Source organism: Aulostomus chinensis, chromosome 17 (genome assembly GCF_037954235.1).
Source record: "Aulostomus chinensis isolate RoL2024-O1b breed Wild chromosome 17, RoL_Achi_v1.0, whole genome shotgun sequence".
In the NCBI taxonomy this organism is placed as follows: domain Eukaryota; kingdom Metazoa; phylum Chordata; class Actinopteri; order Syngnathiformes; family Aulostomidae; genus Aulostomus; species Aulostomus chinensis.
The window spans coordinates 6,971,550-6,995,641 of NC_141336.1; the positions used below are offsets into that span (position 1 = coordinate 6,971,550).

At 39.3% G+C, this 24,092-nt stretch overlaps 2 protein-coding genes across 3 annotated transcripts; both read right to left on the bottom strand.

Annotated features, from left to right (window-relative positions):
* Positions 1-521: 521 nt before the first annotated feature.
* sptssa (serine palmitoyltransferase, small subunit A) lies at positions 522-5,978 on the bottom strand. Of its 2 annotated transcripts, XR_015109794.1 has the most exons (3): positions 5,645-5,978; positions 3,023-3,353; positions 522-2,900 (listed from the first exon to the last, which is right to left on the bottom strand). XR_015109794.1 is itself a non-coding variant. In XM_086182816.1 (2 exons), the coding sequence occupies exons 1-2, from the start codon at positions 5,745-5,747 to the stop codon at positions 3,250-3,252; spliced, it is 207 nt and encodes a 68-aa protein (XP_086038942.1). In that variant the 5' UTR covers positions 5,748-5,978; the 3' UTR covers positions 527-3,249. The 2 variants fall into 2 exon arrangements, 1 of the variants encoding a protein (XP_086038942.1); XM_086182816.1 differs by having other exon boundaries at positions 527-3,353.
* Positions 5,979-6,139: 161 nt separating this feature from the next.
* Positions 6,140-13,117, bottom strand: eapp (e2f-associated phosphoprotein). Its single transcript, XM_086182815.1, has 6 exons — positions 12,945-13,117; positions 11,622-11,803; positions 9,229-9,324; positions 8,998-9,112; positions 8,788-8,916; positions 6,140-7,618 (listed from the first exon to the last, which is right to left on the bottom strand). The coding sequence occupies exons 1-6, from the start codon at positions 13,028-13,030 to the stop codon at positions 7,336-7,338; spliced, it is 891 nt and encodes a 296-aa protein (XP_086038941.1). The 5' UTR covers positions 13,031-13,117; the 3' UTR covers positions 6,140-7,335.
* Between the last annotated feature and the right edge of the window lie 10,975 nt (positions 13,118-24,092).

Below are 24,092 nucleotides of genomic sequence, written 5' to 3' on the forward strand. Positions count from 1 at the left end.
GGGACAACTTCTCTGGTGCAACTGAATCCACTTTAATGTCCGAAAAAAAGAGGCGTAGGACAACTGAACCCTGACAACTCACATCTTACGTACCTGCACGTAAAGTGCACCATATTAAATAGTTCCAGATGAAACTTAAACAGTAGAATCAAAATAAAGGACAATGCAGAATAAGGCAATCTTCTGAGTATGTCCTCACAAAAGTAAATCTCATTTTACACTACTAATGAAACATGTCAACAGACCCTTATTTCCACTAAAACAGACATCTCTGTATTGTGTTTCTGTTCGCTAATGTAAGGAATCCATCCATAGCCACCAACTACAAACAACAGCAAAGTTGTCTGAAAACATCTGCTTCACAAAGTGAAGCAGCAATGACAAAACAAACAACAGCTGACACCTGTTTTAAGTACTAGAAAGTTAACATTCACTTTTCAGGTGATGCATCACTTGACAAAATTGCACTGTCTCCTGATCTCTGACTCGCAACTTTTCTCTGATTCAAAATATCTGGAGATGCGATGACATGTTCATGACAAAACCAGAAAGGAAACACAAGTAGGTCAAGGAGAGATGAATGAAATATCCCTTTAATGATTTCTGTTAAACGAATTGCATTTATCATCAGTAGCTCACAAAAACCACAAAAAGTCTAGATGCACCAACACATTCAACTACAAAACTTTACAAATATGTATACAAGATTATATACACACATCTGTTAAAATACACAACTTTGCAGGTAAAATATAATTTTTCAAGGGATATCAGTAGCATGTCAGAAAATTCCACAATAAAAAAATTGGAAACAGTTTAATATGAAAGAAGGAAATTTAAATTCAAATTAGATATTTTCAACCCAGTTTTCATTCACTTCTCTTGAGGAACTTCAACAAGACAACATTCACCATTTGCTTCCATATAGGGATGCATTAAAAGCACGTCATTGGACCCTGAGTCAAAGCTCTGGTGTTGGTGGAATATTCATATAACCCACAGGGAGAGAAGCTGTGGTTTCATGTTTATTAGATGCTTGAAGCTCAGGATGATCAAGAAGTGGTCTGAGAAAAATTAATCTTTTACTCAGTGGCTAAAATCAACCATGGAGGATCTTAATCTGAGCTCAGATCTCCCTGGAGTTTAAAATATACAAATGAAGATTAAATTACAGGAAAAATCCTTCAGCTGGAGATACTGAATGTGTGCAACAATTAACAGTTTAGACATGAAATACAGAGGCATGTGCATAAACCAAGAATAACATAGTTCTTGCATTATTGTAAGAAGAGGTTTAGTCAACTGATCAATCAGCATTTAACTGTTCCACTATTTTGATAATAAATTAATCGATCCATGGAGGATCCGGCTGCTTGAATTCAGCCCAGATGAAACATCACAGTCACATCACACTGACATTTTTCTAGTTCCTCGACAACACTACGAGAGAATGCTGGGGACGCCCCACAAGACACAGACAGAAAATACCTGGTTTGTCATCGCCTAAGACTTGTTCCTTGATACAGTGTCAGTGTAATCTTACATAATGGCATGCTACCATGGCAAGGGCAAGAGGGATGATACTGCCATCAGCCAGAAGGGGAGCACTTGCCAAGTATCACAACTCTACCTTTCCTCAAAGGAGAACCACGACAGAGCAACCATATATAAACAAGCAGTATAGCAAACAAGCAGTATAGCAGAAAACATCATGGAGGGCAGAACTGGCGCTGTTGTGGTTACTAGTGCTGCACGATTCATTGAATCACAAAGTCGGCCCATGCAATTATAACTAACTGGCTTTGATGTCATAAAAGCTTTTTTAAATATATATAAATATCTATTTAATTTAGTACAAGTATTTAGTAAAACTGTTCTTTTGAAAATAGTACTGAACACATTTTTTGTATACTTTTAGTAGTTTAAGTTGGTATGTTTGACATAAGAAAAACTTGTCAAAATAAACGTGAATATTTTACTTGATAACCACCAAAATAAAAGCATGATACAATTTGTGTATTATATTGTACAAAATAGCAGCATTTCAAATTTTGCTATTGAACTGTGCAGCACTAGTGGTTAATGTTTTGTTGGTTTTTTTTGTAATCCTTTGCTCCAGGTTGTTTTTCAAACTCAATACCTAGTGACCAATGTTAGCATGTCACCGCCTGAACGCAAACAGGTTAAATCTGTGGCTAAGATGACATGAGTTACCTGCAGAGGAAACGCCCATTCATTGCTTCCATTTATATCATTGATGATTCAGCCCTTACTCGATAACATTAGTGGGACTGAGATCAGAAGCAAGACACATGACAGATGTTAGGGTTTGGGTTTTTTTTAGCTAGTGGGAAAAGGGCCTAAGGTATGATGACACTTCATCTGACCCTCAAGACAAAAATATCCTGCAGTCTGATATTGATCTCTCTGATTTTAAACCATCGTTTCAACATCTGATGTATTTTCCATCTTACATTACAGCAAAATTGATATTTAACACCATCTCCAGATGTTTGTGGCTCACACTGCAGATTAATCAGTAGATATTCAGACAACCTTAAAATTATACATTGCTATACATGTATTTATTTATATAGTTAGCTGTCTAAACATTTTCAGCTCTATATTTCTTCACACAGGAAACAGTAGTGTGACATTGATGATGTTGCTGTGGGCATCAGCGTGGTGATGAATGGCATTTTGCTGTTTGCAGGCTTATATATCAGACTGCTGGCCTGTCACTACAGAACAAGGGCGAGAAAGCTGAACAGGACGGAAAATCAGAATGGTGTCAAGGTTGTTTGCAATTTACAAACCAGTCAGGCCTTGCAGGTTTGAATCACATTTGGCCCACAAAAAGGAGTTAAAGGGGTTGTATTCCACCAGCTGTTGGACACCTCCTGGAAGAGAAAAGGTCCTCAAGACAACAGCAGTTTGATGTCATGGGTAAAAGAAATCATCCAGACATCCATTATTTCACACCAAATGAAAACAATACTATGTGAACCCAAACATACCCCACCTCAAAGGTCTTAAAGCGGTTCATAGTCCCAACATCCCTGACGAGAAGAAACAGTCCCCTGGATTGATGTCATTTAACAAGGTGTCTGGCACCAGTTCACAGCTTTGATCTTTTTTATTGAAGTTGCTTTGGACGAGTAAAGGACTGACGTTGTGCATCAGTGAGGCTGAAGAAAAACCCAGGAGATGACAGACCAGACCAGTAGATGCAGGGGCAGGGTCAATGTGTCATTGGACGACCTCAAAGTAGTGCAGGATGGCCATAATGTGCTGTGGCACATAGACATAGCCGGTGTATATGGCCATTGCAGCCACTGAGATCAGCAGGGAGTCTGAACAGGAGATGTTAAGGAAGAACTCTGTGACAGTAAGGATATCACTCTTCACAAAACTGGTCCACTATCAGAGAAGCCACAGGCAGGTGGACATATAAATGTACAATATGGCCACCAAATATTCTCTGACGGCGATCCTGAAGCTTCCCTTTGCATTCCTGCACTATCATGTTACTGTATGAACATTGTAGCGGATGAAAGCTAGCTTTCGATAAACTGGAATTAGCAGTATTCCTCACACTGCTAAAGTGGTAACAAATGAACAAGAAACACAAGAGAGAGACTGTAAAAAAAGTGAATGCCAACAAGAAGTTTGGAGAGAGGAGTTAAGTGGCTAGAATATGAAACATCTTAAGATGGAATGAACAGTCATCAATTTCCTCAACTAACTGAGAAGTTTGGATATGAATACCAAAGCTTGTTTCTATTAGGCTGATGTGCCAGTTCCCCTGAAACCCAACTGACACCAAGTCAATGGGTTTCTGGGTGAATGTCTGAAATAAGATGTGTGGTGTACATGAGCCAGAACTATTTTTTACATTTTGTTGTATGGCACAAAATGTCAGTGAATACCACACGCATTCATTTCGAAGCATTTATGTGCCACAGTGGTTGCTTACAAGTGGCTAAACAAGACTAGGTCAAAATGATAAAAAAACAGAAGTACAAATCCTAGAAGAGTAAGAAGTAATGCATCTGCATTGTAGTTCCTTCACAGTAACATTAGCTTTGTACAACAATGAATTTGCATTTATGCTTCAACTATCATAAAGGTCTTAAAGGTGATCTTGCTGAACAAAACATACAAGTCTGAGAAACTATTAACTAACCACAGTGCATTAATTCAAATTAATGATCCCACTGGCTTTGGCTGAAGGAACCTATGAATGCTTATTCCTGCTAGAATACAAACAACCTCATTCCTACTGCCCTTTATATCCCATTATTTTGATGCTCAAAGTTTGTTGTAGAAAAAAAAAAAAGCATTGTTCTGAACAGAAACAGGACTTGGGCTTTAGATAATAGATGTCTTTAGGGGATTTTGAGGAATCGTGATGCTAATTAGGGTATTAATAGGGATGCACAATAATATCAGCACATCACTGATATATATTGGTAATATTTTTGATATATTGGTCTGATGAGCAAAACTGGTCAAGCTTTTAATCATCATTGCTGATGACAAATCTGCTGCAGACTATTTGGAAAGCATCCAATATGGTGAACCCCTACAAGCAGGAGATCTAGTTTTACTTTTCAAAATTGCAAATAACAACATAACTGGTGTGATCCTTGATTTGGATTTAATCAACATGCCATTGGAAAAAGCAGGACACAAGGTGACTGAAGCACACACCTAAAAATACATGCTGAAGGTGATGCCGACCATCAGCAGATAAAATTATGTACATAGTGCGATGCTTACTGTTAACTACAGATCCTTATGCAGCCAAGAACAACATGTACTCTCATTATTCAGTTCCAGTAATTTAAGTCATTGGATGAACTACATAAAATACTTAATCACTCTTTGTTAATGACTGATGAATGAAGTACAACTCTTAAGATAGGGCATAAGAAGCTTAGACAGACGTGAGTCACTTGACTGACAACCAGAAGCTCCACTGGCTGCTGAAATCGACCAGTCTTTTGTAAGTCAACGGCGCATTGAATCCATTTAAAATTCTACGTGTTTTAAAGTTTATTAGCTTAGACGGCACAACACGGGAACGTAAAATACTCAACTTTTATAAAAGTTCACTGCAGTACACCTTACTCGGCATCAGTTTAGAGTCACATTTTTTCCCCTCGCTAAACAAGGTAGAGACGAGCTGGCAGTTTGGTTTCGACCAGTGTGAAACTCCGCTTCGTGTTTCGTGCATTTAACGTCTCTTAGCATTTCTAGGCTGATGCGTTCACCCTGAAGATTATCTTCTGATCTCTTCACAATCAACGTGGGTGTCTTCTTGTTCTGGCATTCTGTATGCATAAACGGCTCATTAGTTTTTAATAGAAAAACGTCTGCAACTCGATATCGACTGGTGACGAGCCTGAAGTTTAATTTCCACGGACACAGAACTGACACATAATTCACTACAAGACTTTTTTTTTTCCCCAGAACGCATATCATTTTATAAAATGACTAAAATCATATTCCATCGCATACCACGGAAAGCAACCGGTAAACGCCTTACATCGACAGCGTGTTCAACTGTGCTGACGCTGGAGCTACGGTTAGCATTTAGCTTGCTTGGTAGCATGGCGCTATGTAACACGGAAAAGGATACTGAACACGGTCCGCTCCCAGGGCTCCAGCATGTACAGCGCTGTCACCAGAAGATACTGATAGTAAAACCAGGACAAGTGTTTCCAGCAGTCCCCCAGCGCCATGGTCTTACTTTGGGTAGACAATTTTATACTCCGCCGTTACTGTATTTTCCCTTCGAAGTGATTCGCTGGAGGGTATTTCCTGATGCCTCGTGACGTTGAATCAGCAGGTCTTCATGTCTAGCCAATAAGCGCTCTGCGTATGATGCTGCAGTTCTCACGCAGACCTGAGAGTTACAACATCCTGGTTTTCAAGATAAAATCTAACTCCCTACACTCTGGTCATTGCCTGACAAGTATTTTGTTACGGACTAGAGGTTTCTCTTAAAATGTATTGCTCAAATCATCCATACACTGTGGCCCCAACTATTTGGTATGAGCATACCAGACAATATTGCAACAATGTTTCAAAGTGTACCATTAAAAGACTTATGAGCGTCTATACTTCTTTTTTGTTTGTGATGGAAATTTGAGTTTTATTCTCTACTTCAAAATGCCTCTTTTTGTCAGTGTCTCATACATCCCCACTTTGAAATAACCATACTATCCCTTTAAGGGTGATGATTACAGTCTGTAATTTCTCAGTAATCCACTGTGTTAACATTTGTTTTTAACATTCTTAGTCAAGGAACTAATCCAAGGCCAAAAAAGTACATATTCATATAAGTGCATATTCCTTCAAGACTTTGCCATCAGTCAAAAGTGTCAAAATAAAAGGACACCCTGTGCCTTTAAAAGAGAAACAAAAAAACTCCAGTAAATAAATCAGACTATAACTTCTTCTGTTTTATACAAACAAACTCAACTGTGTGGAACTACAGATCAACACTTTCAGGCAGAACACAATGACAAGAAAGTAAGTGTAACTGAGATAAAATTAAGATGGGCAGATATTAGCTGACTGCAGCTATATCAGTACCAGGGTACACTTATCTTGCTGAATGAGTAACATTTCTGTGAAGAAAAGACATGTTTGTGATGATAGAGAACTATTTATACTTTGTACTGCTGACTATAGAAATAAAAATAGACAATTAGGTAATATTTCCAAGACATATTCAAGGGATTCTTTAAAAACATGTTTTCAAAAAAGTTTAACATATCAAGAACAAACACAAAGCTAATTTTCATGGACCCAGACACATCAGTTTGTTTTTTCAGATATTTCTGTGACTTCTGTGGGTAAGGGTAACAGGCAGGGATGTTGTTATTTTAGTCACAAAGGAGGACGGAAAGGAACAACATACGGTACCTATGCAGCGGTGTCAGCGTCTTTCTCACTCCTGTGTTCTAAATCAACCTAAAGCAAAAATTGACTTCAAGTATGTCTGAACAAAACACAGAACCACATAACCTTGAATATTAGGATCCATGTGAGAAATCCAGCATCAGTCAGGCTCTTTATTTGAACCACCAGAGCTGCAACAGGCAACTTTTCAGGGTCTAGTTTTTGGCAGATACTCAAAATACATCAGTGTGATAACATGTTGCAAACCCTCCAATGCCTCTCCAACATGGATTACTTCCTCCTTAACAAGCAGGTAGCACAGGGATTTGTGTTACCAGGCTGATTGTAACCTGTACATACTGCAGCTGATAAAACACCACTCCAAGGTTACAAGTCAAGGTCAAACCAAAATGGCACTCTGTCTCAGCAGTGGCTGGCCAGGATGTTGAAGAAGTGATACACCTCATCTTTATCAAACACTGCAACCTCTGTAGAGCATTCTGAGCACTGCACTGGGTGGTAAACCTCATCAGCATCCATTCCTGAGGGAGTTGGTTTGGGCACATCACCCTTCACCGTTCCCTTCCTCCTTTTGTTGTTCCCCGTTTTATTCGGCCTCTTGTCTTTGTAGCGCAGCACCTCCTCTTTCTTCACAGCGCAGTTCATGACAAACATGGCTCGGTACTGCGTTCGATACTTTTCATGCCTGATTGGACAACCAAGACATCACATCTTTAGTTCAGATACATTCTAGTTATTTACCAAATTGACATCAGCACCAATAAATTGTTGTCAGCTGCAGCTAGTTTCCGCCGATTAATCCCTCGCCAAAACTGATATATTTGAGATAGGCTAATGTTGGCCAATTTTTTTTCGGCTAGATGATTAATCAGTTGTGCCCTGGTCCAGACTGTTGAAACTATCAACTCTGAGGCTGCAAGTGAAATATTTTACAGACAGAGCATTAATGTTAGCAGTGCAAACCTTACTACTTATGATGCTAGCACAGTTAGTGTCATACAACTGAGTGAATCAAATACATTCGTTCACATTTGATACTGGAGCCAATGCTCAGGATAGGTTACAGGTGCCTCTGTCTTCATTGGCTATTGATGATATTCAGTTGGGATGGTCACGGATATACACTGAGCAACTGCATCCATTTGAAAGACACTACATTTGATATGCTCCAGCTCAAGAGGCTAAAACCCTTACAACAGTGATGTTTTTCAAAACAACTTAGCATATTGTGGCTTCAGGACACTTAGATTACTTCAAAAGAGCAACATGGAGGTATTCAGGTTTGATTAAGTATTTTTTGTTTTTTAAAAGTGGGTCAACATTCACTACAATTATTTGGGAGATTACTTCAATGCCTTTTTCCTGTGAAACTCCAGCAGTGTTCGGTGGACTAGAAAACCTTCACCCAACCTTCCATTGGCATGATGGTGAGTAGATGGTGACTGCATTTTAATTTTCTGGTGAACTTTAATTCACATGATCAACTGAGTTTAAACACAAGATTAAAATTACACAGTTTCAAATAATGAAAACATACTGATCAACAGTTTCCAGAGTTTCAAGACTTTGTATAAATACCTAACTGCAGGATTCAGGATCCTGATTCAAACCTGACTTCATGTTATCTGATCTGACAACTGAGTCACTGAATCAACACTAGTATGTTGGTGAGCTGTCAACTGGGTGTTGCGGTTCTCTAAATGCTGATCTAAAATTTTGTTTCTTGTTGATATCATGTTTTTAACAACATTGACAAAAAAGACAACTTATTAATCTATTCAAAAAACATAATTCTTATGTGGTGTCCAACATAAAACCCTAATTTTTGTTTTGTATGTGGCAGTGACATCTCACCTCTGACAGTCAAGGCAAAGTGTTGTCATGCAGGCAGGACAGTTGAGAACAGCATCGCTGTTTGGTAAACTCTGAGGTTTACGCTGCTGCAACTGGAACGGTGCTCCTGGACGCTTTCTGTTCCTATAGCTGGAGAGGACAAGATTCTGCATGACAAGTAAAAATGTAGTTTTTGTTCTTCCTGGATGATTAATTAACATATTGTATTACCTCATCCTCCTGGCGTCCACCCAGGCCTGGTCCCTGTCGTCTGCATCTGGGTCGTACAGCAGGTCATCATTGGTTGGGATGATCCGCTGTCTCCACCTCTGTCTGGTTGAGCTTCCTGCAGAAGAATCCGCAATCGAACACACGAGTGATGCTTCTCAATGTAACAGTTGTGTCATTCAGAAGGTGATGAGTCTGTCCACTTCTGATTGAAGAAAAGCAAACTCCACTCACCTGGTGTGTCTTCCTCATCGGACTCAGAGTCAAAGTAGACCTTATCATACATTGGAGGGTTTGATGGTCCAGGACCACTTCCAGCTCCAGAGGTTCCTAATGAACAGAAACACAAAGCAAATATACACACTTAACAGGAAACGTGTGGATTAAACAGCAAACCCACTTGGATATAGAAGGAATTACGTGCATTTAGTAGGAAACATGTAAAATCTTGTAATTCTTAACATGAAAAAATACTGATTGGTGCATTGGTATTAACTAGTGTGATTCATTAGTGTTTATTAGTGTGATCTTTGGCTATAATGTCTAACCTTTATGCATTATTTTGTGTCTGTGACAACATATAGATAATAGGAAACTGTTAGGGGTGTAATGATGCATTTTAAAATCGATTCGAGTTGTGTCACGATTCGTGGTTTCCGATAAGCTTCAAGGTTGATATTGGTTGAATAAGAATGATCAATCCAAAATGATTCCGTGACTTGAAATTGATTCTGTAACTTTTTAGCCAAAAATTCTTCCAGTGTGACTGTGAAATAAATATCTGGATACTGGACACTGCAACTGATGTTTCCTAGATTCCCCTTGTTTCTTGAAAGGGAATCAGGCATAAATTAATTATGGATATAAACAAACAACAAGTCAGGGTAAAAAAAATCAAGAAAATATTTGTGGCAATTATGGCCCCCAAATGGGGGTATTTTTAAAATGATTGGGTGACATGGACATTTTTTTGTTTGGTTATCTTTAAGGACCCATCAATTAAAATCAGCCAGCCGATTACTTAATGTGTGCCATTTCCCATGGCACGCCTCGTTGTGTCTGTTACGCTTCACTGATATTAGTTGAGCATGACATCAATTTTTTAGCAAGCTGAAGAAAGTTAGGATAAGCACCATTCATGATGTAACGTTGCAGTACCTCAAAGTAATGTTGCACTCACTCAGGCAGCTGCATTGTACCAGACTACATAAGACGTCGATGTGGGCCAGTCTAGTTTCCTGTTCAAAATCGTTGCTGGTTGGGTCCATCTCTTTGGCAACATTTTTGCGAGAGTTTTGGGAGGATCTGGAGGACTGGTTCCCTTTGGTGAGTGGGTGGTAACTGGCTTAACCAAGTAGTGATCCGTGATCTACCGCAGCTTCAGGGAGGATATTAATTGAGGAGCGTTGCCTGTGTGAGGGGGGGGCACGCACCCTCGTGTTCACATAATCAGTGCAACCTTGTTAATAACACCTTGAAAATAATGAGTCGTTGGCAAAAACCCCCGAAGTGTGTTTTTTGAGGGCATTCTCTGCTATTTTGGGGGCCAAATGGCCTGTGGCCCTCACTAAATTCTGACACTGCAACAAATAAACAACAATTACTGGCAAACGCAGTCATGTTTTATTTGCGTAAAGTACACCAACACATCAGGTTGAATTAACAGGAGGTTAACCTTTTCTGCTCTCATTTTCAATATATTTTCAGTACAAGTACAGTGAGTGCAACCAACATTTCAACAGTAGGTTTACCTGCTACTTCTGATTTTGTCTTGAAACATCAAAATAATACTATTTAAAGTCAAATTTAAAAATGCAACCGACATCTCTTCAGGATGGTTTAACAGTAGGATTCCTTGCTACTTTTGCCTTTGATTTTAAACATAAAAATAATACAATATTCAATATCAAAATTAAAGTACAACCAATATTTCTTCAGGTTGATTTAACAGTAGGTTACCTGCTACTTTTGCTTTTACATATCCTACAAACAGCAAGCCATTTATTTAGAACAGCTCCGTCTTTGCAGAGCCAAAGCGTTTCCACACGCTGGACCGCAATTGTGGCTTGATAATTTCTTGCTCACCGGCTTCATCCACCATGCTACGTTTTGTTGTTCTGAAATTTGCGCTGCTGGTGCGTGGTGATGATTTCACCAACAGGCAGATGTTTAACATCTTACATCTTTATCATTCAAAGTTCTAAAAAATATATTTATATAAATTCTGCCGTGCTTGAATCTAGTGTATTATTTCCTAGTATAGATACAATTGATTGATTACATTTTAAAACAATGTTAGATCGATATATATCGTCCAGAAAGCCAACTTGCCAATCATAGATCAATGTAGTTGAATCATAGGAATATAAATTGATACATTGATGTAGTAGATGACTCGTTACGCCCCTAGAAGCTGTTATATTGAGATACACCACACTTGATCTCTGGCCGGTGGAAACACAACAAGAACATACATTGATGTCGCTGGGACTACTTTTAATTCCAGAAGATGGAGCCATGGATTACACAATACAGCTTTATGCTTCCTCCATCTTCTGGCAGAAAGGAGCGCTGTGGGCTAATTTGAAACTACACTGAAGTGGCAAAGGTGCGAATGACCAAGTCACCTGCTGTCGACTTTCCCCAGGTTTCTTCCATTGATCTGAGCGTGGAGTTGAGCTCCGCCTCCATCTCCTTCTCAAAGTCATCCTCACTGGACGATTCACTCTCCCCTGTCAGATACTCTCTGATCAGCTTTTTCTTCTGGTCTGGAGTCCCGTTCAGCAGCACATCCAGTTCATCTTCTGAACTGAAACACAGTCAAAGAAGCTTTTACTTCACCCCAGTGTTAATTAGTTCCAACCGTAAAGTTTGATACACAAACACACACAGGTTCCCTTTAAAAAAAATTGGAATCAGAATTTCACATTTTCTCAATCCAGATCACTGCCAGTCTCCATCTTAGAGAATGGTTTTCCTGCTGGTTAATGGACAGGACTGGAGCCAAGTAGAGAACATCATTCTAAATAGACGCTGTATGAATGTTGGCGACTGTCCACTGACAAACAAGAATTACTCTTTTTTTTAGAGGTTCATAGTATTTTAAGGGAGCCCAGTATGAGCTTTGTTTTATTTGATTCATGACATATAGATGTAGCCACACTAAGTTGAAGATAGATATTCTTAAAATAGAATATTTCAAATGTTCATTGTTTTAAAATCACAATTCAAGAGGGGGGAATTAAAAGGGAAATTGAACTGTATTCTAGCTTTGAAACTTTCAACTACATTTTTTCTGTGTGTTATTCTGTATGTGGATTAGATCAACCAGAACTAACAAATTGAAGCAGGAGATAATATTAGTATTGTCATTTTTATAAACTTTATTATTATCATTCCGATGGCCAGTATTTTAATTGGCCCCGTTTTGCTCAAGTCTTCTCTTTTATACCTATCCTTTGCTGTTTATGATGAGGAATCAAAGCAGTTATGATTAATGTGCCTTATTAGATGTTTTGGGAATACATACAATATGCCTTTTCAGTATTTGCAAAGTGTGAATGTGAAAATCGAATAAACTTTAAATTCATATCGATATCTGTAAATATCGCCTGAAATTTACTTTGATAGACCATAGATTGCAAAATAAAACCAATGACTCTCACTTTTTCATTGTTTTTTCAATTTTAGCCTTAACCCCAAATGCACCTTGATTGATAAGAGCAATACAAATTTAAACCCCAGAACAGAGGCAGTAGCATTGAGAGAAAAATGCTTTATCATCAACTGAACAGATGCAACAATTCAATAACAAATAGTTCACAGATACAGGTCGTCCGTCTACGGACTTATACTTTGTTTACATGTTAACACAGCTAGCAAGCCACGCATCAGCCTGAGAGTGCTAAAGCTTTATCGTTTTAAAGGTAACATTTCTTAGCCTCTCTCACCTGCTGGACGCTCTTTCCTCGTCACTTGGTTCCTCGATTTCATACGGGTCAACATCCGGTGAATGATTTAGTTTATTCATGTTCATTACATAAAAACCTCAGTTACAATGACATGCTAGTCAGATCGATGCAGCATTAACAACCTGAAAACGGATACTGTCTTCTTTTACGACTTCAGTTTGACGTCCCGGAAGTGAGCTGATACGGAAAGGAGTCACTACCGCCACCTACTGACAAATTAAAATGGTAGTTTAATGCAAATACACGAAGGCACATAAGTCAAATCTGCCCATTTTATTCACAATGTATTTAAAGATAATACGTAAGAGTTTATTATTTTTATGAGATTTCCTGGAATAACAACAGAAAAATGCTGGACTAAAACGAATATTAAAAACTTCAACAAACAATAAATAAAACATGATGGCAAAAATTGATTTTGGCTTTGTGAACGTTATAATTCAGATCACACAAGAGCCATGTTTTTAACCTACTTTTGTTAAAATATATAACACAATATGTATGTATTCTCTAAATATTATTCTATAAATTCAGTATACATTTGTCTCATGGGTGGCAAGGTGGTGCAGTGGTTAGTACTGTTGCCTCACAGCAAGAAGGTTAACGTTACGAGCCCTGGCTTGAGCATGGGGTCTTTCTTTGTGGAGTTTGCATGTTCTCCCTGGACCTTTGTGGGTTCTCTCTGGGTACTCCGGCTTCCTCCCACAGTCAAAAGACATGTTAAAGGGAACTAGGCTGATTGGATACTCTAAATTGACCGTAGGTCCGGCTGTGAGTTGGAATGGTTGTCTGTCTATATGTGATGGACTGGTGACCCATCCAGGGTGAACCCCGCCTCACCCCTGAAGGCACCTGGGTAAGGCTCCAATGCAGTAATAAATTCTCACCTCCAATTGCCACCCTGTAAAATGCTGCTGCTCCAGTAAGCCACCACTAGATAGAGCTAACAGGCAAGAGATGTTCCTTTTCATTTTCCTGCATTCTTGGTATATTGGAAGCTTTTTTGGAAGGCATTACGTTATATCAGAAATCACAAAAAAAGCCTCAACAATTTGATATCAGATTTGTGCCTGTATATTCCTATTACAGATGTTGATACTCATTTTTACCTCTGACCATCCTGTTGCGAGGAAGAATGCAATGGACACTTTTGTGTTTTGTGAACTTTTCCCATCTTGCAATCAGGACATCTTCATTCAGATTGATTTTACAACGTGATACCCTTGAGACCCTTATTTCCAATATCAGGTGGCATATTTTCAACAGTAAGAAGGAGATCTGATTAAAGCACATTAACTAATCACGGATACACATATACATATATATATATATATATATATATATATATATATATATATATATATATACACATACATACTGCATTTGGGTTTATTACATGTGTTGCCCTGATGCACTGGAAATATTTTAAATTACAGTCGACTTATTTCCTCTTCCTTCCAATCAGCTCCTTTCACTTTCATTTGATTTTTACTTGCATCACTCATTCATTCATTTTTGATTTTATTCTTTTATTTTTTAAAACATTCCTGCAAAATAAACTTGCCCTATAGTTCACATAATCCAAAGAAGGGGTAACAAGATAAATTTGACAGGCCTCCTGGTAATTAATACGGTAAAAAAAAAAAAAAAAAAAAATATATATATATATATATATATATATATATATATATATATATATATATATATATATATTATACTGTGGCAATATGTATTGTCCTTATTTGCACTGGTTGTTCTTATTTTTTTACTGGATGTTCTGTTGTATTTGTCAAACCATTCACTGACAATCTTGGGGGAGTCAATAAGTTGAAAGTTTTCAACTGAAAGTGCTGTTAGTGTTGACGTTGTCTTCTTGGCGGAGCTGAACTTCATAGGGTTTGATGTATCAAATCCATTAGGTGAGTGAAAAAGACTGCTGTGTCATTCAAAAGCAAAACTTAACAGCAGCTTCCGAACTCTGAACACCAGCCTGAAACCACATCAGACACTAGGAAAATCAATATCACATATATGGTATTGATTTTATCATTCTAACACAGCTGCTCTTATAGACAACAGAATGTTCACCTGCATGACCTTTAGATGTTATCAGTCCATTAAAAGGGTGTGGTATCAAATATTATCATATTGTTAGAATGCCTTGGACGGGGCAAACTCCACCCACTAGTTGGCCAGAAAGTGCCTATAATTATTACTGATAAGCCACTGCTTGGTTCCCTTTCATAATATTAGAACACTATTAAATAAATGAGATATTATTCATATAGATAAAAACAGGATTTGACAGAATTTAAAATCTGTAAAAGGAGTGACACTCTCCCAAAACCCTTCCCCAAAATTTTTTAACATGGAAAAAATGACAGAAACCTGTGGATGTCCCTCTAATTAAGATGCCTCGCCTATTAGTGAAAAAGAAAGAAAAATCAGAAAAGTAACACAAATTATTTGTAATTTCAGAAAAAAAACTGACATTTCTACTTATTAAATTATACATTTCTCACAAATAAGTAATGCTATGTCAGATTTTTTGTTTAAAGTCATTTCTTAAGTTAAAATTAGTTTATTTTACTGAATATATTGGGGAAGACTCTCAGGGGTCCCTGAACCCTTTCTTGAGAACCCTGCTTAGACCTCAAGAGAAAACATTAACTCTCTCCGTGCATGTTTAAATGTGTCTTTTCTGCCTTTGTTATCTGTTTGTGTATTTATTTCTTCTTGTGTTGTTGTTTGTCTGCCTCTGTGTGCTGTTTATTTTGTGTCTTTTCCCCAAGTTAGTCCTTTAGCGTGTCTTTCTGTTGTGTGTCAGAGTGTGTGCTGGTGTGTCAAGCTGCTGGGTGACATTTTCCATTCCAGGTGTGACATCTCATTCCCCTGGCAGCCTCTTCTCCAACACACACTAAACAACTCTTGATTTTACCTGCCCCCCCCCCCCCCCACACACACACACACACACACACAAACATACTCACATCGTCGTCCACCTCTGTTGCAGCTCTGCTGCTTGACAAGCTAATTTAGCCAATTACACACAGGTGTGATGCTAATTTCCTTGAGCAAGCAGCCAGCTCCTGGAGGAGGTAAAAATAACATAATTACACCCATCTGTCCCCCTGCTGGCAGACAGGCTCTCCCACTGGGTGCCGGCTCCACCGCCACCACAAAACACACATGGGAGAAACAACACACACATTGTTGGTTTGATAATGGAGGACAGTGACTGTATCTGTGTGTGTGTGTGTGTGTGTGTGTGTGTGTGTGTGTGTGTGTGTGTGTGTGCATGAGTGTGTGTGTGTGAGAGAGAGAGAGAGTGTGTGTGTGTGTGTGTGTGTGTGTGTGTGTGTGTGGGAATCCAGGCTGCAGCTCTTTGTTCAAGTGTTCAATGCTTCTCCAGTGATACACAGCAATTTCCTGCAAGAAGAGAAAAACAGAGTTTTGGTGCAGCAGGATAATTACGCAAAGCTGTTTTCCAAAACGACGGGGGTCGAATGTGTCGCAGTTAGGCTTTGTGTGTGTTTGAGTGCTTGAATACAAAACACAACGCAGGCAGAGGAGAAAGACTTCATACTGAAGGAAGCTCTAAGAGTGGTTTGAAACTGTTCATGCTATATCACATGTGATCCTATATGCTGGTCAGCCCCACCAATAACGATATGGCCAGCAAATACTACCTTGATATTTTCAGGCTCTCCCATTATGACCCTCCTCTCCCTCTGCACTGTTTCTTCTATACCAGATACTGAATGTGAGTTTACTCTCAAACAAGGCATGTATTCAAAACAAAACAAAAAAATTCTGTTTTCCAGTTAGACCTCCTGTGTTTAACAGGAACATGGCTAAATATTGGTGATCATTCCTTGTTACTGGAATTATGCTTCTTTGTCCAGGACTTTTACAACTCCCCAAGAACTACTGACTGTAGTGGAGGTCTTGCTGTTATTCTTAAACGAGGACCAGTTGCTAGAGCAACATTTAAAATGATGTCTGAGTCCTCATTGTCGTCTCCTGCTTTATCTGGTTGGTCCAGGTCACGGGGGCAGCAGCCTCAGCAAGGAAGCCCAGACTGTCCTATCCCCAGCCACATCTACCAGCTCTTCAAGGGGAATCTTGAGGCATTCCCAGGCCAGTCGAGAGATATAATCCCTCCGGTGTGTCATGGGTTGGTCCAAAGGCCTCCTCCCGGTCCAACATGCCTGGAAAACCTCCCGAGGGAGGCGTCCTGGAGGCATCCTCACCAGATGCCCAAACCACCTCAACTGACTCCTCTCCACATGGAGGAGCAGCGGCTCTACTCTCCTCCTGAGTCCCTCCTGAATGATCAAGCTTCTCACCCTATCTCTAAGGGAGAGCCCACTCTGCGGAGGAAACTCATTTCAGCCGCTAGTATTCGTGATCTTGTTTTTTTGGTCATTACCCAAAGCTCATGACCATAGGTGAGGGTTGGAACGTAGATTGACCGGTAAATCGAGAGCTTCGCCTTTTGGTTAAGCTCCCTCTTTACCACAACAGTTCAGCAACTGCATCATTGCGGATGTCGCCCCAATCCACCTGTCAATCTCCTGCTCCGTCCTACCCTCATTCGTGAACAAGATCCTGAGATACTTAAACTTCTCCACGTGAGTCTATTATGTTTAAAATTTGTGGTCCAGAGCCAGTATAATATGCTGTGGTTTACCACCCCTGGAAAACTTAATAATTCCCTGAACTTCTTTGACAACAGGACATCACAGCGCAGACCCTTCCCTCCTCTCTTGTCCCTCTAGTTTTCAACATGCTATGGTTCAGTCACTTCATACAAAAAGACCCAAATGTTTCATCCAATTATAGACCTATTTCAAAACTTTCAAAACAACTCAATATTGGACAAGTTTCTACCTGCAACTTTACCATTTATGAAGTGATGACAGATTGTCAGAAGAATTTCAATCAGTTTTAAGGAGAACCACAGCGCAGAATCTGTTCTTTTAAAAGTCCACAATGACCTTTTACTGACCAGCAATAATATATAGTCATAGCCTGTTTCGTAGACATAGTCTGTATCTATCGTATTTATTCCATAACTTTATCCTTGCACCTTCCACTGTATTTACCTGTATCTACAGTATTATTACATAACTTCATCCTGCACCTTCTACTGCATTTACCTGTATCTATAGTATTTATTACTTAACTTCATTCTTGCACCTTTACTGTGTTTATACTGTACATAATTATATTATTACTGCTAATGCACTTCTGGTTAGATGCTAACTGCATTTCGTTGCCTGTTCTATGACATGTGCAATGACAATAAAGTTGAATCTAAACTAATCTAATAATGAGACAGTCCAAAGGTGATTTTCTTCCACCATGGGGCTGAGTCTGTTTATAGGACCAGTTACATTAACTTCATAACTAAAAGCAGCTAACCAAAACAAGCAACAGTGTCTGACCTTCAGTAAATTCTGTAAAGTAGATTAGATTAGATAGAACTTTATTGATCCTTTGGGCAGAGCCCTCAGGAAATTCAGGTTCCAGTCAGACACCGAGTATATATACAAGAACCCCACCCCCCTGAGAAAAACAAAAAGTAATGCAAAAGAAGTGCAAAAAAAATGATAAACTATATCAGAAAAATATAACTATCAGATAAACAACAAAGTTATGAACACAGTTGTGAACAAAAAACTAAATCAGTTGCACTTGTAGAAGTACTGGCAGGAACAGGTGGCAAAGTAGCAGCAGTAGAGGAAGTGATGATAAGTAACTTATTATGTTGTATTATAATATAAATGTAATATTTATTATAGGATAGTATAGTATAGTATAGAAAATAATAGATAAATAATCAACTAGCTTATGTCATCTTTATGACTCTTTATATATTATGCTATATGATGCATGGCCAATGACACTGATAGAGCTGAAAATTAGGGCTGACTTCCAAGCTAAAAATCAGACAAGAAATCATCTCACATTGTATATTAAAAGCCCAACTTAACTGTTAATAAAACTAAGAAATGGGAGCAAGGCCATGAATGCAGTGAAAAACGGACTGAGAGTCTCTGAAAGTAAATATAACTCCATGTATGAGTGGTACAAAGAGAATCACCATGGCGATGGGGCATTCATTGGGTGCTGATTCAGTGATGTCACGAACAAGCTAAATATCTTTCTGTGGTTTTAGATGGGCATCTGTTACTGCAGAGTAAAAAACATTGATCAGTGCAACATGAACACAGACATGTTTCACTCTGCAGTGTCCCTCCACTCAGCATGATCTTCTCCCATCAGCCCTTGCTGCTGAGCCTCATCCGCTTAGCAAAGTAGTCAGTGTTGTCACAGCAGCTGCTCTGTTGTTGCTGCTGCTGCTTCCGACTGAAGACTCACAATAGTATCCTCCAACTGTACAGTTTGACACCCAGCCAATCATATGACACTGCTATGTTTGCTCAATCACACACACACACACACACACCTGGGGCTGATGGCTTGATCATCTTCTTACATGTCATCTCATCGGACCTGAGTTCTGATCTAAATACAGTTTGAAAGGATTTCATTATGGCAACTTCTGCTGTCATGTGAAAATGTGAAACGCGTCTCAGAGGCCTTCCCACCCTGCCAAGAGAAATAAATTGGTCCTCGCACATAACCTCCTTATCTACATTCCTGCTGTCACATCGGCACATTTCCTATGGCGCCTGTGTGATGACTCCGTCCATACAGGTTGTATTATTCTACCTTCTCACATAGATGGATCTGTCAGTCTATCTGTCACACACGATGGGCTCTGGGGCCCTGCTGAGACCCAGCGCACTCTGATAAATAAAGGTTCAAAGCCACCAGAGAGGGTCTGCTGCAGGGTGGGAACGGCGGAGTCAGAGATGATTAAAGCTGCAAGCTGCAGTGATAGCATACCCTGCAATTGCAAAATTGTAAATTTTTACCCAGATACCTAATAAAAGTTGAGGAGGGGCAGGACCAATCATCACAATCTACATGTATTATGTACAAAAATGTAAATTCTATTTCGGTTTCTCGAGAGGCGCTATATAAATCAAAATATTATGGTTAGTGTTAAGGATCTAGGAGCTCTTGCACCAGATAACTGTACTTGCCACAATTTTTTTTTTTAATCTTATCCAGAGTCAAGACCAGAGGAAATTCTAAGCCTTCTTTTTAATTTCCCCCAAGACTCTGTCTCATAGAAACCAAAGCATCTCAGTTTTGAAACACACTGCACTTCCGAACATCTCCAGGTTTCCGGAAGAGTGCCGAGAGTCAGTCAGGAAAGAAACCCGAAAACACTGTGTTGAACAAATGCTCTGGAGGAATTTCTCACTAAATCTGAGATGGTAATGTGATGTTGCTTTCTTTTCATGAGTAAAGGTTTTTCCCTATCACCTTGTACATTTTCAGAGTTACCTTAATTTTTCAATGAGGATTAAACTTTTTACCCAGACCCAAGTAACCACCCCGGAGGGGGCCACATGGCAGTCTGTATTGATTTAGGGACACAACCACACATTTCAGTTGGAAGTTTATTTTGTGTCTGATCCACCAAATAATAGAAACAACCTTGGATGGATTTTCTGGTGTTTAAATGCCTGTCCTGAGGGCCAGTTGACAATGATATTTTGCCATTTAATTTGTAAAATTTGTTGGTCACATTAGAGTTTGTTTGACTAATTTAATCGCAATTATTTGTCTGACGTGGTGGGATGTATCCTGTTGTAGTTGAATCATCTCTAATCCATTTATTGCAGTAAGTTTTTGCTTAGTTATATTTGTTTAGTTTGATTTCAAATTTCCTATGTTTTATCTTAGGTAATGGTGTTGGTTTGATCTGTTTAATCTGTGTTGTGTAGCCCTGTACAATGGCATAGAAGTGATGATTTCCTAATGTTACTCCGAAAGCAAGGCTTTTGGTAACCCCGCTGCTTGAAGAGTGTGGACTCAACCTGTTGGCCCTGTGCTACAAACATTGGCGACGGCTGAGCTTCATTATCTTCTGCCACCTCAGATTAGCTGCTCTTGTCAGTCACTGTAGTGACCCCCCCTTCCCTCTTTCCCTTGTAAAAAGTGTGGGGAGTTTATTATCGGCCCATGTCAGTGAGCTGTGATCCGCTGGAACCCAGTGATGAGATTGAAACACACCTGCACGACCCCACACTCTCTCTCCGCAAAGTCAAATTAAATGACTTGGCCCCTTGTTATTTCCTCACACATTCAATATTCTGGTGACTCTGGGGGGTATACACCACTGAGGATGTATGTGTGTGTGCATGTGTATGTGTGTTTCCAACACTTTACAGCCATCCCTGACTTTCTTCATTTTATCAATCTATCCTTTATATTATTTCTGTTTCTGTCTTTACCCCTCATATCACTTTTATTCTTTTCCTTAGCCTCCAGCATCCTCACTTTTTGTTATCTGTCCTTTTAAATCATCCTTTAGTCAACTGGTTTTCAGAAATCTTTGTCTTCACATCTTCCATTTATTTTTTGCTCCTCCTCCATCCCTTTCTCCTTTGATCTTCTTCCATTCTTTGCTCTTTCCTCCATTATGGTTTTGTTGGAAATGTTTCTATCTTTACCCTCTTCTTCACTCCTGTCTTTTATGTAAATAGTAAATGGACACAATTTTATATTGCGCTTTTCTACCTTAGCTTTACAGTGTCATCTCATTCACCCATTCACACACACACTCACATACTGATGGTGGAGGCAACCATGCAAGGCACCAACCTACTCATCAGGAGCAATTATGGGTTCAGTACCTTGCTCAAGGACACTTTGACATGGTCACTGGGGTCGAGGATCGAACCAGCAACCCTTCGATTGCAAGACAATATCATCCAACCCAAGTAAAAGTAGCAAAGGACCACTGTTTGATTCATATTTGTATTCCACATTTTATGTCATGACAGGTTAAAATAAATAAAGATGACATATGACTCTTTGTGACACAATTGCCTTGTCAGTTCACAGAATAGTTCTATGGAGGGCAAATGTCTTTACCTGTGTTGTCTGTGAACTGTTTTGGATGAAGCTCAAGACACACTTTAAGGTATATTGTGAAGACAAAACAAAACAAAACAAAACAAAACTTTCCACTTTGTAACTGAGTCCTGAGCCCTCACCCTGTTTCTGTTTGATCAGCTTGTGGTGATCTGGTGCTTTTGGTCAGTTTTTATTTACATTGTTTTCAGTGTCGGTTGGAAATGGTGAATTCATCCACTCATTGTGTCATCTGGGCTGGGCAAGCAATGACACAGGACAGGTGATACCATACACCACATAATTAATGTGACATACCCAGCAACAAGATGAAATGAAAGGCAGACAGATGTATCACCCTATATACTGTAGCACCTCCCAATCACTACTCACAGGTTACAATGTTAGGGTCTGACCTGCTGATCTCAGAAGACCTATTCCTAAGAAAAGGTACTGGTCAGAACATTTTCTTTATATTTTTACCCTTGACATGGTGGATGATCAAATTATAGGTAAGCTCCAGCAACACACTATTTGATTTTTGGTTTTGAACTTTTACAAAAACACCAGAGGGTTGTAGTCTTTCTACAGCACTATACCTGCCCTACCAGAGATATGGATCTCAAAGTGATGTAACAACAGCACTAAAGTGAGTGCCTCTTTATTTATTGTGGAATAGAACGCCTGCGATGGGTTAGCATTTTGGCATTTAGTGGTTCAAACATACTTTTGGTTCTTCTTAAGAAAACAGGTGAGAGGCTAAGATCCACTGGCAAAGTTTTGAATGAATTTCTATGAAAAAAAAAGGCCATTCCTAAAAACCTGTATCCCACAGGATAACACCAGGAAACCACTGATCATCACTGAGAGACAGCCACTGGACGTCAAATCCATAAACTCAGCATTTCTAGTTCATCAAAATGTGTGCTTCATCAATAGAATAACACATCACATGAGAGTGGACACCTGGGAAATAGGCTTAGGTTGTGCCCTCTCCTTCTCTTTGGCAAGTAACTTCCAGCATTGGGACTTAATATGTCCATGTTTCTTATGATTAAAAAATACTCAAGTCAATCTGTAGAGGATACAACATTTCGTTGCCTAGATTTTTCTGACTTCACTTCAGGTCGTGACATGGGATTAGGAGACTGGCAGGGAAACTTTTTTTGTTTAGACTCAGCTATCCCAAAATCATCCGCTACCACATCAGCAGGTTTTAGAGAGTAATCCGGTGATTTTTACAGATGGGTACATAAATATAAGGACAGACAATATTTAAATTCCCCCACCAGGATTGTTTTGTAATTTTTCAAATGACAAGGTCACCTAGGCAGACTTACACTAAAAAAGCAGCTTTATTTTGATGGATAACTTTGTGTATTACACCAGGTAGCCTCTTAACTGAACACAAGGCCTCAGGCACAAGTTTGTATGCCAACAATGCAATGGCCTTAACAGGTTTTTAATCCAGGTGAAATTCTTGCAATGATGAATATACACCTTGTCCAGTAGACACAGTCACGACTGGCAAGGGCCAATCCTGTTTAACTGATGGGCCACCTTTTTAAAGTTAAGGAAAGAGGCATAAAGATTCCAGCTCATTAAAGTGTGGTACCATCCGTATATTATGAGGAATGTCAAATATTTCCAGGGGCTCCTGTTTTTCTACCTCAAGGGACCTTATGTCTGTTGTTTAAGTCTTCTGTTTTCAGACTCCATCTCAAGTGTGGGCAGAGGCAAAAACAGATAATGGAAAAAGACAGATATAGAGATCGGAAGACAGAGGTCTGGCACAATATGATTTCGACATGTTTTGAGTGAACTTGCCCTCTGTCTAATATGCTGGCACACATGCCTTGTAAGAGCAAAATACTTTCCCACCCATCCTTTACCATCACAAACTGCTGGTCACAGGGACCTAAACTCAGCAAGCAGAAACAGGTACAGCCAGACAAGTGTTTCACCACTGCCGCCAATTTGTTTCAAATTATGTTACACATTGTTAGCTATGACTGAAGGGGTGAAAGGAAGAAAATAGGAGTACACAGTAGATCTGCATTGGGGTGTAGTGGTTTATGAAATGCCATTTTCCAAGGCTCCATGCACTCACTGGATCCGGACTCCCTT